Here is a 13,895-nt window from a genome sequence, read left to right as displayed (position 1 = left end):
CCCCGCCCCTGCACTGACCTCGCAACAGCAGCCGAGGCGGCATCTTCGGTTATGTACGAAAGCAAGCACTCACTCCACACCGCTTAGGCTTCCCGATAGCTGCTGAAACAGCATTGCAGATCCCTTCTTAATCAGACCCCTTCTGTTGGATATGACTCTTTTGGCATGACCTTAGGCGACCACGTTCGCAGTGTTGCCGATGTCTTCTTAGACAGTGACTCAGACGAGCCCAGTGCCCTGCTCCTTTCAAGGCACAAGCTCCTGAGACCTGTCGGCGGCAGCGGCGGGAGCGGTGGTGCTGCTGCTGCCGCTACTGGCGCCCCACCTGCTGCTGCAGCCGCTGCCCAGACTGACGCAGAAGCTATATCCTCGCTGCTGCCAGCACCCGCCATGCTACGGCCACCGCTCATGGCGACAAGACCGAAGCCCTCATCGCTGTCCGTGGTGGGCAGAGGCTGCATCCTTGCCTGCCTGCGACGCGGCCATTGTGTCAGGCCTACACCAATGCACGCTGTGATGGCCACTACGGCCAGCATCACAGTCGGCACGACGAGCCACAGAGCGCCGGTGGCTGTCCCGCGCCCCTGCAGCCAGCTGTGATCGGGCCTGTAGCCTCTCGCGCCAGGAGCACCCGCATCTGACGCATCCGGCACCGGTAGCTCTCCACTGGCTTCGTCCGCATGCACCACCTGTGAACGAAGCGATTGCGATGGTAGCCAAGGAAGGAATGAGCTGATGGGGGCTCCGGAGCCGGCCCGCATTCCTGGCGCAGCCGCCCGACCTCAAACCACTGGGCACAGTGCTCCTGCCCAGCGGGCTGGCATGACCGCGCAACCAAGACACCACCCCGAACCCATCCACTCCACCCCACTCCGCACGCACGGGCGTGGCCGCGACCGCACCTACCCGCACTCGCACGCCCCGCGCCTGCAGCCCATGCACGGTCCGCGCCACCAGCTCCACGCACCACGGCGGCGGCCGCGCCAACCACCAGTCCAGCCAGCCCGTCACCCAGGACCGCGGCGGCGGCGGCGGTGCCGGCCACGGCTGGCCGTCCTCGCTGCCCGCCTGGCCTTCGGCACCGTGCCCGGGCGCTGGTGCCACCAGCTGAATGTCCACGTCCCACATCGCCATCCCCTGCACGTACTGAGCCAGTACGGGCCCGGCTGCGGACAGCGGCCACCTCCGTACGTCGTACGGACCGGGTCGCAGGTCCAGCTTCACGCCCAGCGGCCAATCCGTGGCGTCCCCTGCTACATCCGTGCCCGCGTGCCCGTCCCCGCTCCCGCGTTGAGCGCCCCCGTCCGCAGCCGCTGCTGCCGCAGCGTTGGCGGAGGCCGCGCCTGCCGCTGTGTCGTGGCCAGCCGAACGGTCCGGCCGCTGCTGTCCAGCTGCTGCTGTCACGAGCTCCAGCAGCCGCCGGCGCCCGGCGGCGGGGGTGGTAGCCCGCACGCCCGCCGCCTGCCCCAGCAGCGAAGCGCCTTGCGCATTCCCTCCGGCCTTCTCCTTAGCCCCGGCCGCCTCCAGCGCCCCGCGCGGCCCCTGCACTGCCGCCGGCGACCCTGGTACCGCCGCCGCCGCCGCGGCCGCAATGGCGAGTGCCAGCGGTGGCTGGTGTGGCGCCGGCGGCGGAGGCAGGATACGTAGTGTCACGTCTTGCAGCGTCACCCCGCGCACCACGCTCTCTGGTGAGCCCGCCACGACCACTAGGCCGCCGGTCGCGGTGGCGGCGACTCGGCGGAAGCTGACGTTGCGCAGCTGCCCCACACGGCCCCAGGCGTCCAAGTGTCGCGGCAGGGCGGTTACGTAGATGGGCTCGCCGCCGCCCCACCACCTGCAACATAAAGAAACATGCACGCAGACGGCGTACCAACACAGGCGGCGATCAGTTTGCAAATCCGGCCAGGATCAACTGGAACATTCGGTGCTTCTACACTCTCGGTGCAATGCTTGTGCGCTCTCGCGCCCGTCACGTTGTACGCTTCAAGCGCAGGTACCAACAGCTCCTGGCGATCACCTGCCGGCCGTGACGCGCGATGTGGTGACGCTGACGTCCTCAAAGGCCACGTCCCGGACGTCGCCCCAGTCCCGCAGCTGGATGCCCAGGCCCCGGTTGGAGTCCAGAACCTGGTGGCGTGCGCGTTTCTGTGTGTTGGAGATTACCAGGGAGAGCACAACGAGCCAGGCAACAATTCCAGCCATCGCATCGTTCCGCGCAGCTGATGCCCCCTCCTACCTCGCCTCCCGGCGTCAGCGCTGTCAGCCGCCCTCACCCGCCCAACCCTGTCCTCACCCGCACTCGGCGGAAGGTGATGTTGGTCATGTCGGCCCGGCTCTCGCTGCCCAACTTCACCGCCGCCGACCTCGAGCGCAGCACGCAGTCCTCCACCAGCACGTGCTCCGTCGCGCGCGGCGGCGGCAGCCGCAGAGCCTGGCCACACGCCTCATTTCCACCACCATCTCCACTGCTGCTGCTGCTACTGCTGCGATTGCCGTTGTCCTGGCTACGGCCCTGGCCCTTGCAGCCAGCGGCCGCTTTGGCGGCCTTTGCGGCTGAGGCTTCCAGAGCCCGAAGGCCGGGGTCGGGGTCTCGCTCGGCCTGTCCCAGGGTGGTCTTGAGGCACACCGCGTCGTCGGCAGTGGACACGGTGCAATTGCGGATGGTGACGTGGGCGGAGCCGTCGATGTCAATGCCTGCAGGGGGGCCGGGTGAGACCCGGTAGCAGTCGCGTCACGGCTTGTCACGTCTGGGCTGCGTATCCGCCAATCAAGCCCAGCAACACGTCACACCCCTCACGTCTCAAGCTACCAGCTTTAGCCCCACCAACGCCCGCCCAGTACCACCACCAGCCAGCCAGCCAGCCAGCCAGCCAGCCGCCCGTGCCATCGCCCACACCCACCGTCGTTGTTCGGGAAGCGGCGGTTGCCGCTCACGCGCAGTCCGCTGAGCTCCACGTGTCGGCTGCGGCGCACGTGCAGCGTCCAGAAGGCGCTGTCGGCCAGCGCCACGTCAGACAGCGCCACGTGCTCGCAGCCCACCAGCCCCACCAGCCGCGGACGGCACTGCCGCCGCACGCGGCAGGAGGGGTCGGCCCAGTTCGACACGTCCATGCCGCTCCTGTGTGTTTCGTGGGGGCGTGTGTGCGGAGGCCGCCGTGCGGCTTGTTGTGGGCTAGCCGTGGCGGTGGCGATGGCGTACTGCGTACGGCAGATGGCAGCGCAGCGGACGTACAATAGTACGGTGCGTACACTTACGTGTCCTCTACATGCCCAGAGCCAGCTGTGCCGGCCGACCCCGCATCTGCTGCCGGCAACGGCGCTTGCGGTTGCGGCTGGGGCGGCAGCTGCGGCGGCATGAAGGCCTCAGCGCAGCCGCGCACCGTGCCGCCGCCGCTGAGGCTGCAGTTGCGGCAGCCTAGGAAGTAGAGCAGGTACCACGTGTGCTGTGTGCGGCCATAGCTGGAGCGCTGCGGGGTTTACCACAGGTGGCACACGGCACATAGGCATGCGCTGGAGCCAGGTGGGCACATGCGGTACATATGCGCAGCGCGTCCGCCAGCTCTTGTCGAAGCTGCACTCTTGGCGCGCGCTTTGCCCTAGTAGCCGCTTTGACCCCAGTGGCCGCTTTGACCTCAGTGGCCGCTTTGCCCACCATGCCCCTTACCTCAGCTGAGGCCTGCAGCACCGTGTCAGCGGGGACTACCAGTTGCACCGAGCCCGACAGGAGCAGTGAGCCGAGGAGGTAGGTCCGCCCCGGCGCAAACAAGACTGTGCCACCGGCAGCGGAGTTTAGGCTGCTGCCGTTTGAAGCAAACCCCGAGCAGACGTCGATTGCTTGCTGTACAGCTGCTGTGTCCAGCGTTGTGCCATCACCGCGCGCGCCATAGTCTTCGGGACTACATCGCAGAAGCTGCTGGCCGGCCGAGCGCGCTGTCGCAAGGACGACCAGAAGCGCGATAAGGCTGATGGTAGCTATGGTTGAATTGGCTAGTGTGAAAGGAGACCGCACGAGCGGCCTGCGCGACCGTGGGGCTTGATATCGGGCTCGGCAAGCCGGAAAGCACGAATCTTGTCAATTAATAGCTAGCCTGTTGCAGCTACTGTCATAGCGGTGTAGCGGTATCGTGGTTATAATCTCGGCGGTCGGTGTCAGGTAGTTTTGTTGTCTTATACCTCGCAAGTCGCGCGCACCCATCCCTGCTTTAAATGGCCTCGAGGTTCTCAATGTGGCGCGTATCTCGTGTTGGTGCATTGTGTGTTTCAACAGCTGGCAGCAGGAGGATTGCAGCCAATCTGGGGGGTTTGGGTTCGACACGCCACGGCAGCGACGGGCGCTGATCCCTCCTGGGGCCGTCGGGCGACCCTAATAGAGTACAGGTCATGTCCTGGCACGGTGATACAAGATTTCTCCCGCCGGCTCCGCATGCAAGGCCAAGAACCTGAGAGCAGAAGCAGCCCCCATGCTGCAGCCCGGCAGGGCCTGGCTCGGGCTCTGGGCAAGGCCGGGGGGGAGGGGGGGGGGCTTCACGGAGTCCACTGTGCCGCCCGTGCATGATTTCCTTCTGCTATCATGTGTGCGTCGCGTTGTAGCAAGTGCATAAATGTGTTGCATAGATGCCGCAGAAATCCGAGAAGCTCACACCATTCACATGACACCCATTCCAAAGACCAAACGGCGGTGCATGTGCATAGTGCACAACAGCAGTCTTGCAGCAAGTATATATTCAGATGCGCAGTGATTGCTCAAAGGACACAATTTAAATACAGTGTAGCTCTGCCAACCGAATTCCAAGGAGACCTCTCCTGAACTCTTTGACTGAGCCTATAGGCAGCTACTTTGACCCTTACAATTATACAGTTGTTGAAGCTTGGAAATGGGGGACCAGGTGGGCGGCCGAGCGCGCAATGTAGTCTGCAGTCTTCCAAGCGAGGCGGCTTGGTGTGTTGCAGTTAATTATGAGTTTTATCGTGTGCTGGCATGCAGTATAACTATTATCCGGGCGGGTACACTGGTGGAATCCCGCCGAACCACCACCAAGCTGAGGCGCTCAAGTCTTTTTGGCAAGCACAGCTGGTCGAGGTGTCTGAGGTCCCACCTGACCCAACTGTATTCAAGGTATGGCATGTTTGTGAAGCGCTCGTTTGGCGTCGGCCCAGGCACGATGTGAGGTCCTCGTGCCCGAGCACAGCCCTCTCACCACTAGCTAGCTTCTGCCCACCTCGTTGACCCTTGCAATGTGCGTCATCCCCTTGTGCTACAGAACCACCAGCTGCCTCTGGCCCGCATCAAAAAGGTACGCGTGCAGGCAGTTCCAGCGCCGGGCTGGGGCTCACTAAGGTGCCGGGGGCCAATGGTGGCAGCATAGCCGCTTCCCTATCTCCAACTACGGCACACAGTGTGCACACGGTTCGGTGCCCCCCACATAAGACAAGAAGGGGTATTCGGATGAAATGCTGTCTACAGCGCGGGCTGACTGGCGGCATGTTCGCATGAAGACCGGGTGTTCGTGGCCCTGCAGATTATGAAGTCGGATGAGGACGTGCGCATGATCAGCGCGGAGGCCCCCGTGCTGTTTGCCAAGGTAGGAGGATGTGGAGCGGCAGAATTGCTTGGAGAAACGTCGTGGTGGGAATGTGGGTCTGCGTTTAGGACCTCATTAAGGTGCCGGGCCGTTGGGGTCGGGCGAGTGCTGGGTGGCGGTATGGTGTTAGGTGGTAGAGGCGGTAGAAGCGGTAGATCCGACTTGAGGCTTCACAAGGCGCGGACAGGGCGCGTGCAGGGACTCCGGTCAGCAGGGGCCGCACAGGGCAAGACTCCTGGTGCGTCGTCGGCTTACCGTACCAAGGACGCCACATGGACACCCCCGACTGGCTGCATGCGCAGGCGTGTGAGATGTTCATCCTGGAGCTGACGCTGCGGTCGTGGATGCACGCGGAGGAAAACAAGCGGCGCACGCTGCAGCGCAACGACGTGGCGGCGGCTATCACCAAAACAGACATCTTTGACTTCCTGGTGCGAGGGCGTGTGCGAGGTTACGGGCGTGTTTTGGGATGATGGGCGTGTCCATGCTTGGCTTGCACGCTTGAGCATGCGCCCGGGTGCATGCGTAGCCGCCAATGCTTGGCGGAGCGTGTGGATCTGCTGTTGCGAGTGTTGCGGTTTGGGCAGCATCCTCGTCTGGTCAACCGCCACCTGCCGCTACGCCGCGCACCAACTCTTACAGATCGACATTGTGCCCCGGGAGGATGGCAAGCCGGAGGAGGGCGGCGCCGCGGCGCCCGGCGGCGCGGCCCCCGCGACTGCGCCGTCACCGGCCGGGCCCGGCGGCTCCGGAAACCAGCAGGCAGCTTCCGCTGCCTCGACGGCTGCCCCGGCAGCGGCCGCGCCGCGGCCGCCCGCGCCACCGGGCATGCCCACCGCGCCAGGTGCGCGCTGATGGGTGCAGAGGCCGTGTGCGTCAAGCCGCTGGCCGGGGCGTATATGTGGTTGCGGCTTGCTGCCTGCTGTCTTCTGCAGCAGCTAGGCGGCCCGGGGGCCGCGGCGTCCGGCTCCCGTGCTTGTCGCCCCTGTGTGAGACGCCCGGGTGCGCTCATCGGCATCGCCATCGTCCCGCGCCGCCGCCGCCATCACGTCCACCGCACCACCACCGCCCACAGTGCCACCTCCGCTACATGCTGCCTGCTGCTCGTCGCGTGCCGCAGGCATGTTCTTCCCGCCGCCCTTCCCAATGCCGCCGGGCGCGCTGGGGGACCCCAGCCACGCGGCCGCGGCGGCAGCGGCGGCGGCGGTGATGATGCGGCCACCCATGGGTGTGGACCCCAACCTGGTCCTGCAGTACCAGCAGCAGATATTGGCGGGGCAGGCGCCAGGGTGGCCGCACCTGCCGGGGTTGCCGCCGCCGCCGACGTCGCAGCCGGGCGCCGCGGCTGCGGCCGCTGCGGCGGCGGCGGCGGCGGCAGCTGCCGCAGCAGCGGGAGCTGCGGCAGCAGAGGGGCAGGCGGAGGCTGCAAAGCAGGAGTAAGGGGTGGCTGGTGCCTGAGAGCTTTCAATGTAAGCAATTGTGACGAAACCGACGGTTACATGTTTGGGACTTCCTTGGGCTCTTGACGTCAGGAGGACGTGGGCCGGAGAGCGCATCCAGAATCGTGGCTGCGGAACATTGTGCAACGTCTGCGATCGTGGAAGGCGTGTCATATTTGTGTTACAGTGCACGATAACTTGTTGGGCAATTTTGCAACTATGCATTACAGGATAACAGGGGTGCGGAGAGACTTACAGTGCGTATGATGTTGAGGGTTTCACTCTGCATGGTTCCCGCGGATGGTGTTTTGGGAATGATTGACTTGGACCTCACTGACGGACTCACGGATGAAACGTTATTGCCGCGTACCGGAATTGTACAGCATTGAAGCGACTGAAGAGGTATTGAAATCAAATTTAACTGCGAGACGGCGCGGGGTGCAATGGCACCGTTTCCTGCCCGTGGGTGGTAAGGTCCCACCATGGTGATTGGCACGGATGAGGAGATTTTGGGCTTGGAAGTTGTGGAACTATGTTACGGTACTAGAACCCTTTGAGCCCACTTCGGGGACAGATTTGGGTTGCGGTACGAGAGCTGCCCCTCCATGCTCGGCACGTGCTTAAGTGCTGCGCAGCTCTAGAACATACGTCTTTCGCGAGTGAAAGCACTACGGTGGACTGCCACCAACCCAGGGCACCCGTAGGCATCCACCTTGTGCTGTGCATGCTGAGACTCCCGTCGCGGCGCAAGGGTCCACTGGCCGTGTAACTTGTGCAACATGTGTTCAACAAGTGACAGGCAGGGATGCACAATATGGGGGGAGGCGTTCGGTCATCAAATGACCAGAGGATGGAGGCGGTGTCCGTGCGCGGATTGCACCCACCCCACACATTGGCCCGGCTCAAAACACACCAGCTCCATACCAAATGTTTGCTTGCTGAGATACACGCATGCCTCTGTATTGAAAATGTCTACAGACCAAGCTAGCAGTAAAAGCAATGAGGCCCCGACAACGACAGACGTCTCACGAGCTATTTCTGCAACGCTATGGAAGGTTAGCATTTCTTTGCAGCTGAAATGGCTCTTTGAACCCGAACATAAGCTGGCTTCCACTCGCAGATACACGAGCTTGAGGCCATCCTTGCGTCCTACGATGGCTCCAATTCAGAAATACTCGAGCAAAGGCTTGTACAGTATGAAAAGCTGCTTGCCTCATCGCGTGACATGCTAAAGCTGCGGCCAGTGCCAGCAGCGGACGGGTCGCCCCCGCGCAACACGCTGGAGGGCCGCAAGGCACCGGAGGAGCTCATCAAGTGCGTGCGTGCTCGCGGCGGGGGGTCGTGAGGAGTTGTCGCTCAGGCGGCAAAGACAGTGACAGATGGAAAGCCACGGTAGCGCCCGGGTAATGTGACGTCGAGGGGGGCCTACGCTTGGGCCTACGGAGGCCAATGGGCCCCTGCAACCCAGCAGCAACCCACCGCCCGTACAAGCACCAGGCAATGACGTGCAAGCCTCGCGTCGCCGCGCGCCGCACTCATCGGCATGTTCTGATCGCACGTGTCACGTCTCACACCCATCTCTTACATAATCATGAATGTATCCCACACCCATTCGCCTGCCAGGGCGCTGGATGCGGGAATGAACCCGGACGAGTACTTAAGGGAGACCTTCCGGGCGGCCAAGCGGGACAACCAGGTACGGCACGCCAATGGTGGGGAGAGGCTATGCGGGCGGGGCTGCCTGCGGAGCAAACAATGGAAAGCAGCGGCAGGTGGCGGCGGCAGAAGCACGCTGCAGAGATACAGGGCTGCCATGCATACTTGGGACGCACGTACGGCGCGACACCTGCCGTGCTGGCACCCTGTCGCGCGCCAATGGTCTCAGCGCCGTGCGTTCACGACCCACTGCTTGCACCATTTACAGCCCCCCCCCCATCCCCCAAGCCCGCAAACGCGCGCGCACACACATATACACACACACACACGCGCACACATACACACACACACACACACACACACCCCACAGATTAGCAAGGGCAAGGCGGAGGCGCTGCAGCTCCTGTTTGCCAACATGCTAGCAGACGCGGCTGCAACCTTTCCGCAGGAGGCATCGGAGTACAAGTGAGTGCTTGGGTGTGTTTCTTGGTTTGGGGGCAGGGCCTGGCGAAAATGAGTGCATTTCGTGCATCTGGTTTGGGGGTGAGGGATGAGGCTGTGTGCGTGGCGGGTGACGAGACAGCTATGGGCAGCGTGCTAAAGGTTCTCTGCTGACGCACACGCCTTGATGGGCACCTGTCTGCCACCGCCGTTTTACTCCCAACACGCAGGAAGCTGCTAGGGCTGGATTGACTGCTACGTATGCGCTGAGCTGGTGCCGCCACGGGCCCCACCGAACGCATGAGATGAAGGGCTGCAACAAACGGGAAACGAACAGATAAGGCCTGGACTGGACTGTGGGGACTGTGGACTGGCCTGAGCCCACGCTGTGTGCGGTGGGTGGGTGGGGGTTTTAAGGGTGTGGCTTCTTAGGACGATCAGCGCTGAGGGAACAAGCAAGGGCGTTAATCATGAATTTGGCGCGCGGGTAGTGCTTACAATGCTTGTATCAATATGCGTGTGCGCGAGGGGCTAAGCCAGCCCCTTGCACAGTAGTGCAGAGGGGCACAATGCAACGGCTTCGTAGTCTTTTGTGTGTGGCCCTGTTGCGGCCAGGCTACGTACGCTGCGGACAAACCAAATGCATTTAGTCTTCTCCTATGTCATCTAGGCGTGCGTGCTGTACTACTTTGCGGCCACTGTAACGAGCCTGAAGACTGCGGCGCAAATCCAAACACGACACACTCCTCCATAATCTTCTCTAGGATGCGTAGCCACAGTTCTCTGCATCAACCAGGCATGCTAGCTGAGCGTTCGCATGCGCATCCTCAAACCTCTCTCGTTCGCTCTGTCCGTACTTCAAAGCCACGGAATCCATGTTGGCTCAATTGTGCAGAGTCAATCCATGCGGTACCGGTAGCTACTGCAACGAATGGGAGTCGCTGCAGTCTCATCAGGAATGTGAGGCACGCACGGCCACCGCATCACGCACCCGGCTGCTGCGCCTGGACTGCCGCCGCCGCTGCCGCGGGCTGCTGCGCCGCTGGCTGGCTGGGGCGGGCCCAGGTGGCGGGGTCGGAGGGCAGTAGCGCGGGCAGGATGTCGGGGTGGGCGCGCGGGTGGGAGGTGTACTGGCGCACCACCGGCGCGGCCAGGTGGGCGATGTGGCGCACCTGCAGGGGGTGCGGCGAGAGGGCAGCGGCACAGCCGCGGTGCGCGCAGGTGAGAGCAAAGTTGGGGCATTGGCGTGTCGGGCCATGCCAATGCAGCGTGATACCGACATGGCTGCTATCATCCATGCACAACACAAACTGCGAGGCGGGCCCGCCACCGCTAATCCCAGCGACTCACCAGGTCCACAGGCAGCCGTGCCAGTTGCTGACCTAGCTCCGCCGCCTGCTGCTCGGCAGCCGCCGCGACAGCGGCGGAGGCTGCCGCAGCTGCCTTGCGAGCCGACATCTTCTTTGCCGGCGAAGACATCTCCAGGGGCTGCGGCGCCGTGGAGGGGCCGCCGGTGGTGGCAGCGCCGGCTACGGCGGAGCTGTGGCTGAAGCCCTCGGCGACGCTCTCGGAGTCGTCATCGAGGTTGATGGGGCGTGGCAGGCCGCTGACGGCGTCGGCGGCGCCGGGCTGGTTCAACCAGCGGCCCACGGCGCGCGCGCAGGTGTCGGGGGAGGAGGAGGCGGTGGAGGTGCTGGCACCGGCGGCAGCGCCGGAAGCGCGGGCGGGGCCGGCGGGCGAGCTTGCAGCAGAGGTGGGGCGGTTGAAGGTGGGGGAGCAGACGGCCACCTGCGTGTGCAGCGCGGAGGACCGGGCCAGGTTGGGTGCATGAGCGTGTCTTCGTGCAAGCGAAATTTGGTTAGCCAAGGGCCATGCAATGGGGCTTACTCAGTAAGCTTGCAGCGCTGACCATGACAGGACGGTACTGTGCTGTGACCTCACCCTTCCCGCCCAACCCTGATGCCGCCCAACATTCGCTCAGCCCTCTCATCACCTGCATGGCCTGCAGGGTGGGCTGCGCCGCGGTGAGGGCCGCGTTGACGGCGTTCCTGCAATAGCAGGGCAAAGTATACGTCAGTAAAGTGCCAGCCATGGGGTGATTCGAAGGTCGCATGGGCTTGCGGTACTGAGCAATGACTGCGAGTATCCATCTATGATATGACACGTGCCCGCACGAGCAAAACGACAGATCCAGTGACCCACCCGAACATGCGCCACACGGCGTCGGTGACGGTGCGGCGCGCCGCCGCCGCGGCCGCGGCCGCCGCCGCCGCCGCCTCCAGCTCGGGGCTCTGCAGCCGCTGGTGTGCCAGCAGTAGGGCGCGGCAGGTGGCGCGGTAGTCGGCGGGGAAGGCGGCGTGCGTCTCGGCCTGCAGGGAGCCAAGGTGAAGGTGGGCTGAGGGTTGGGAAGCGGGGTTGTGGAGGGACTTGGGGAGGGCGCAGGTGAAGTGGGTGCTGCGAAGGCGGCATCGGCAGAGCAAGGAAGAAGCATGTACTATTGCAAATTACACAGGCTCTGTGTTGGTACTGCTACCTTACCGCGCTCCCGGGTCCCGCTCGCTCACCGTGTGCTGCAGGACGGGCGGCGGCGTGATGTGCACGCGCGGCGGCTCGGGGTTGGCGGCCTGGCGGCGCGCGCTGCTGCTCAGCAGCAGCCCGGTGTCGCCGGGCGGCGGCGGCTCCATGTAGTGCGCCATGCGGCCGCCCGCCATCATGCGCTTGTCAGTGGTGCTGCAGCGGAACACCCAGGGATGGGACGCATATGAGTCGTACACCTTGGACTGGCCAGGGCGCAGCGCGCCGTACACCACCTCCTGGCCTGTAGGGGTAGTGCGGGTGCAAGGCAGGAGACAGCCGCGGGAGGTGAGGGTGAGTGGAGGTGAGCGAGGGGAGAAGCGGGAGCTAAGGGCGAGGGAAGGGTGCGTGAGGGGAGCGAGGCAGCTGTGGAAATACTGGGCGGCGACCGTGCGGCAAAGCGCACCGCACTTAAAAACCCTAGCTACGGGTACCGTACTGGTAATGCCGCAGCCCAACGTGCTGGCTGCGCCACGATCAGTACGACAGTACGATGCCTCTCCGGGCCTCCCCCTTGAATGCCCTCTCACCGTTGTAGTCCAGCCACACCATGGTGACGGGTTCGGTGCAGTCGTTTACAAAGGTGGCGCGGGAGCGCACGTTGCTGTTGACGGAGCGCAGGAACACCTGTGTGTGGAGGCGGAGGCGGTGGTGCGGGGCGCCGGGGCGGGATGTGAGGCAGGCAAGGTGTGGTGGGGTACGGTGTGGTGGAGTGGGGTGTCATGGTGATGTGGGTCAAGGCGCAAACGGCTGCAGTACTAAACCAGCCGGCCGACGCATAACAATCATGTCTCCACACCCGGTAAAGACACCTGCACATTTCCACAGGGCCACAGAGCAGCCGATTGAGCCGACCCAGATCGCCGACTCACCATTGCTGGCTCGCTCAGGCGCCGGGGGGCCTCGGAGCTGTCGGCGCCAGCATCGGCGTTGGCGTCGGCAGCAGGGAGCGGCCACACAGCCGGCTCGACGTCTGCTTCAGCGTTGCGGGGCTGCGCCTTGGCCACCGGAGTGGGCGGCAGGCAGGCCGCCGCGCCAGCGGCGGGCGCCGCCGCAGCCTCAGCAGCGGCGGCCTCTGCGGCGGCGGGGGCGGGGGCTCCTCCCGCCTGGTCCTCTTGCATGAGCTGCGCGGGCGGCGCCTGCAGTGCCGGGGCGGCGGCAGCGGCGGCCACCACCACTGCAGGGAACAGCAGCGCCGCCCCGGCCGCCACAGCCGGCGGCATAAGCCCCGGCGCCGCCGCCGCTGGCACCACCGGCGGCAGGGGAGCCGCCGGCGCCGCAGGCTGCTGCTGCTCCCCTACTCCGTCCGCCGCCGCAGGAGCGGCCCCGGCTGCAGCAGCAGCAGGGGCGCCGCCCATCAGGGGGAGCAGGTCGCCAAGGCCCAAGCCGGCCAGGGCGTGCGGGGGCGGCAGCGGCAGCAGCTGAGGCGGCAGTAGCAGTGCGCCGCCTGCGTTGGCATTGCCCTCGCCTTCAGCTCCAGCCTCCTCGCCATCGCGCTCCTCGGCGACCGCGTTGACCGGCAGGTCAAGCTGGTCAAACCTTAGCGCGACTGCTGCGGCGCGGGCGCGGGCGCGCGGTCGTGAGCCAACGTTGCTGCTGGTGCTGCTACTGCCGCTAGCGCTAGCGCTGGTGGCATTGCTAAATTCTGTGGTGGTTGGGGAAAGAGCGGTTGGGTCGTGCAGCGCGAGCGTGCGCCGGATGCTGGAGCCGGGCGATAGCAACGAGGGAAGGGTTTGGGGGAGAAGCGCCGGTAGCGCGCCGCTATTGCCGCCGGCCGCCGCCGCGGCAGCAGCAGCCGAAGAGCCGCTGCTGCTGTTACTGCTGCTCAGAGTGCGCGCAGGCAGTGGCGATGCGGGCGAGGGCGGTGGCAGGGGCGCGGCGCGAATGCGCGGACCTCGCACGGGCGACGCGAGCGCCGGGAGCTGCGCCGAAGTGAGCATTCTGGCTGTGCTGGCTGGTAAAGTGCTGATGTAGCAGAATAGGAGCTGGCGCTGCTGTTGGTCAAGCCGTAAGGGTAAGCGCACGCGGCTGAAAAACTACGCGGGGGGTCACGGAGACTTGACGCGCTTGCGCGTCAGGCGCGGGTGCGCCTGCGCAAATATTTAAGGAGAAGGGACTCACGAGGAGAGCGGGCTAGCAGAAGTGCGGGTGAATAGCTTTTATCGCCGCTGCGGTAGATTCGCCCCGCTCATCCCGCTTCCCG

The 13,895-nt window shown here is 64.7% G+C and overlaps 4 protein-coding genes across 4 annotated transcripts; 2 read left to right on the top strand and 2 right to left on the bottom strand.

Moving 5' to 3' along the window:
• Nucleotides 1-2: 2 nt before the first annotated feature.
• CHLRE_12g556350v5 (uncharacterized protein) lies at nucleotides 3-4,124 on the bottom strand. Its single transcript, XM_043069090.1, has 8 exons — nucleotides 3,840-4,124; nucleotides 3,665-3,768; nucleotides 3,256-3,467; nucleotides 2,901-3,118; nucleotides 2,294-2,694; nucleotides 2,018-2,127; nucleotides 907-1,834; nucleotides 3-689 (listed from the first exon to the last, which is right to left on the bottom strand). The coding sequence occupies exons 1-8, from the start codon at nucleotides 3,883-3,885 to the stop codon at nucleotides 132-134; spliced, it is 2,577 nt and encodes an 858-aa protein (XP_042918909.1). The 5' UTR covers nucleotides 3,886-4,124; the 3' UTR covers nucleotides 3-131.
• A 610-nt stretch (nucleotides 4,125-4,734) lies between these two features.
• On the top strand, nucleotides 4,735-7,802 carry CHLRE_12g556400v5 (uncharacterized protein). Its single transcript, XM_001693999.2, has 7 exons — nucleotides 4,735-4,886; nucleotides 4,985-5,116; nucleotides 5,262-5,294; nucleotides 5,520-5,582; nucleotides 5,885-6,013; nucleotides 6,225-6,426; nucleotides 6,703-7,802. Exons 1-7 carry the CDS (start codon nucleotides 4,875-4,877, stop codon nucleotides 7,020-7,022), a joined length of 891 nt encoding a protein of 296 aa, XP_001694051.2. The 5' UTR covers nucleotides 4,735-4,874; the 3' UTR covers nucleotides 7,023-7,802.
• A 152-nt stretch (nucleotides 7,803-7,954) lies between these two features.
• Nucleotides 7,955-9,834, top strand: CHLRE_12g556450v5 (uncharacterized protein). Its single transcript, XM_043069091.1, has 5 exons — nucleotides 7,955-8,076; nucleotides 8,142-8,335; nucleotides 8,645-8,717; nucleotides 9,048-9,142; nucleotides 9,349-9,834. The coding sequence occupies exons 1-5, from the start codon at nucleotides 7,990-7,992 to the stop codon at nucleotides 9,368-9,370; spliced, it is 471 nt and encodes a 156-aa protein (XP_042918908.1). The 5' UTR covers nucleotides 7,955-7,989; the 3' UTR covers nucleotides 9,371-9,834.
• A 38-nt stretch (nucleotides 9,835-9,872) lies between these two features.
• CHLRE_12g556500v5 (uncharacterized protein) lies at nucleotides 9,873-13,794 on the bottom strand. The gene is made up of 7 exons (XM_043069092.1): nucleotides 12,565-13,794; nucleotides 12,223-12,319; nucleotides 11,683-11,936; nucleotides 11,321-11,487; nucleotides 11,112-11,166; nucleotides 10,469-10,906; nucleotides 9,873-10,290 (listed from the first exon to the last, which is right to left on the bottom strand). Exons 1-7 carry the CDS (start codon nucleotides 13,630-13,632, stop codon nucleotides 10,102-10,104), a joined length of 2,268 nt encoding a protein of 755 aa, XP_042918907.1. The 5' UTR covers nucleotides 13,633-13,794; the 3' UTR covers nucleotides 9,873-10,101.
• Nucleotides 13,795-13,895: the final 101 nt, after the last annotated feature.

Source organism: Chlamydomonas reinhardtii, chromosome 12, assembly GCF_000002595.2.
Source record: "Chlamydomonas reinhardtii strain CC-503 cw92 mt+ chromosome 12, whole genome shotgun sequence".
In the NCBI taxonomy this organism is placed as follows: Eukaryota; Viridiplantae; Chlorophyta; class Chlorophyceae; order Chlamydomonadales; family Chlamydomonadaceae; genus Chlamydomonas; species Chlamydomonas reinhardtii.
This window is presented reverse-complemented; position numbering and strand designations above follow the sequence as displayed.

What these genes read in the sequence shown, in the direction of transcription:
- CHLRE_12g556350v5 (XM_043069090.1), bottom strand. Translation starts at nt 3,885, where the DNA reads ATGGCGCGCGCGGTGATGGCACAACGCTGGACACAGCAGCTGTACA. An exon ending in CTGGACACAGCAGCTGTACA is followed by an intron (nt 3,769 to 3,839) that starts GCAAGCAATCGA and finishes CCGGTGGCACAG; the next exon opens with TCTTGTTTGCGCCGGGGCGG. An exon ending in TCGCGCGTCACGGCCGGCAG is followed by an intron (nt 1,835 to 2,017) that starts GTGATCGCCAGG and finishes TTTATGTTGCAG; the next exon opens with GTGGTGGGGCGGCGGCGAGC.
- CHLRE_12g556400v5 (XM_001693999.2), top strand. An exon ending in CTGACCCAACTGTATTCAAG is followed by an intron (nt 5,117 to 5,261) that starts GTATGGCATGTT and finishes CTTGTGCTACAG; the next exon opens with AACCACCAGCTGCCTCTGGC. An exon ending in CTCTGGCCCGCATCAAAAAG is followed by an intron (nt 5,295 to 5,519) that starts GTACGCGTGCAG and finishes GTGGCCCTGCAG; the next exon opens with ATTATGAAGTCGGATGAGGA.
- CHLRE_12g556450v5 (XM_043069091.1), top strand. Translation starts at nt 7,990, where the DNA reads ATGTCTACAGACCAAGCTAGCAGTAAAAGCAATGAGGCCCCGACAACG. An exon ending in GCACCGGAGGAGCTCATCAA is followed by an intron (nt 8,336 to 8,644) that starts GTGCGTGCGTGC and finishes TTCGCCTGCCAG; the next exon opens with GGCGCTGGATGCGGGAATGA. An exon ending in CGGCCAAGCGGGACAACCAG is followed by an intron (nt 8,718 to 9,047) that starts GTACGGCACGCC and finishes CACACCCCACAG; the next exon opens with ATTAGCAAGGGCAAGGCGGA.
- CHLRE_12g556500v5 (XM_043069092.1), bottom strand. Translation starts at nt 13,632, where the DNA reads ATGCTCACTTCGGCGCAGCTCCCGGCGCTCGCGTCGCCCGTGCGAGGT. An exon ending in GCCTGAGCGAGCCAGCAATG is followed by an intron (nt 12,320 to 12,564) that starts GTGAGTCGGCGA and finishes CTCCACACACAG; the next exon opens with GTGTTCCTGCGCTCCGTCAA. An exon ending in GGTGTGGCTGGACTACAACG is followed by an intron (nt 11,937 to 12,222) that starts GTGAGAGGGCAT and finishes CTACCCCTACAG; the next exon opens with GCCAGGAGGTGGTGTACGGC.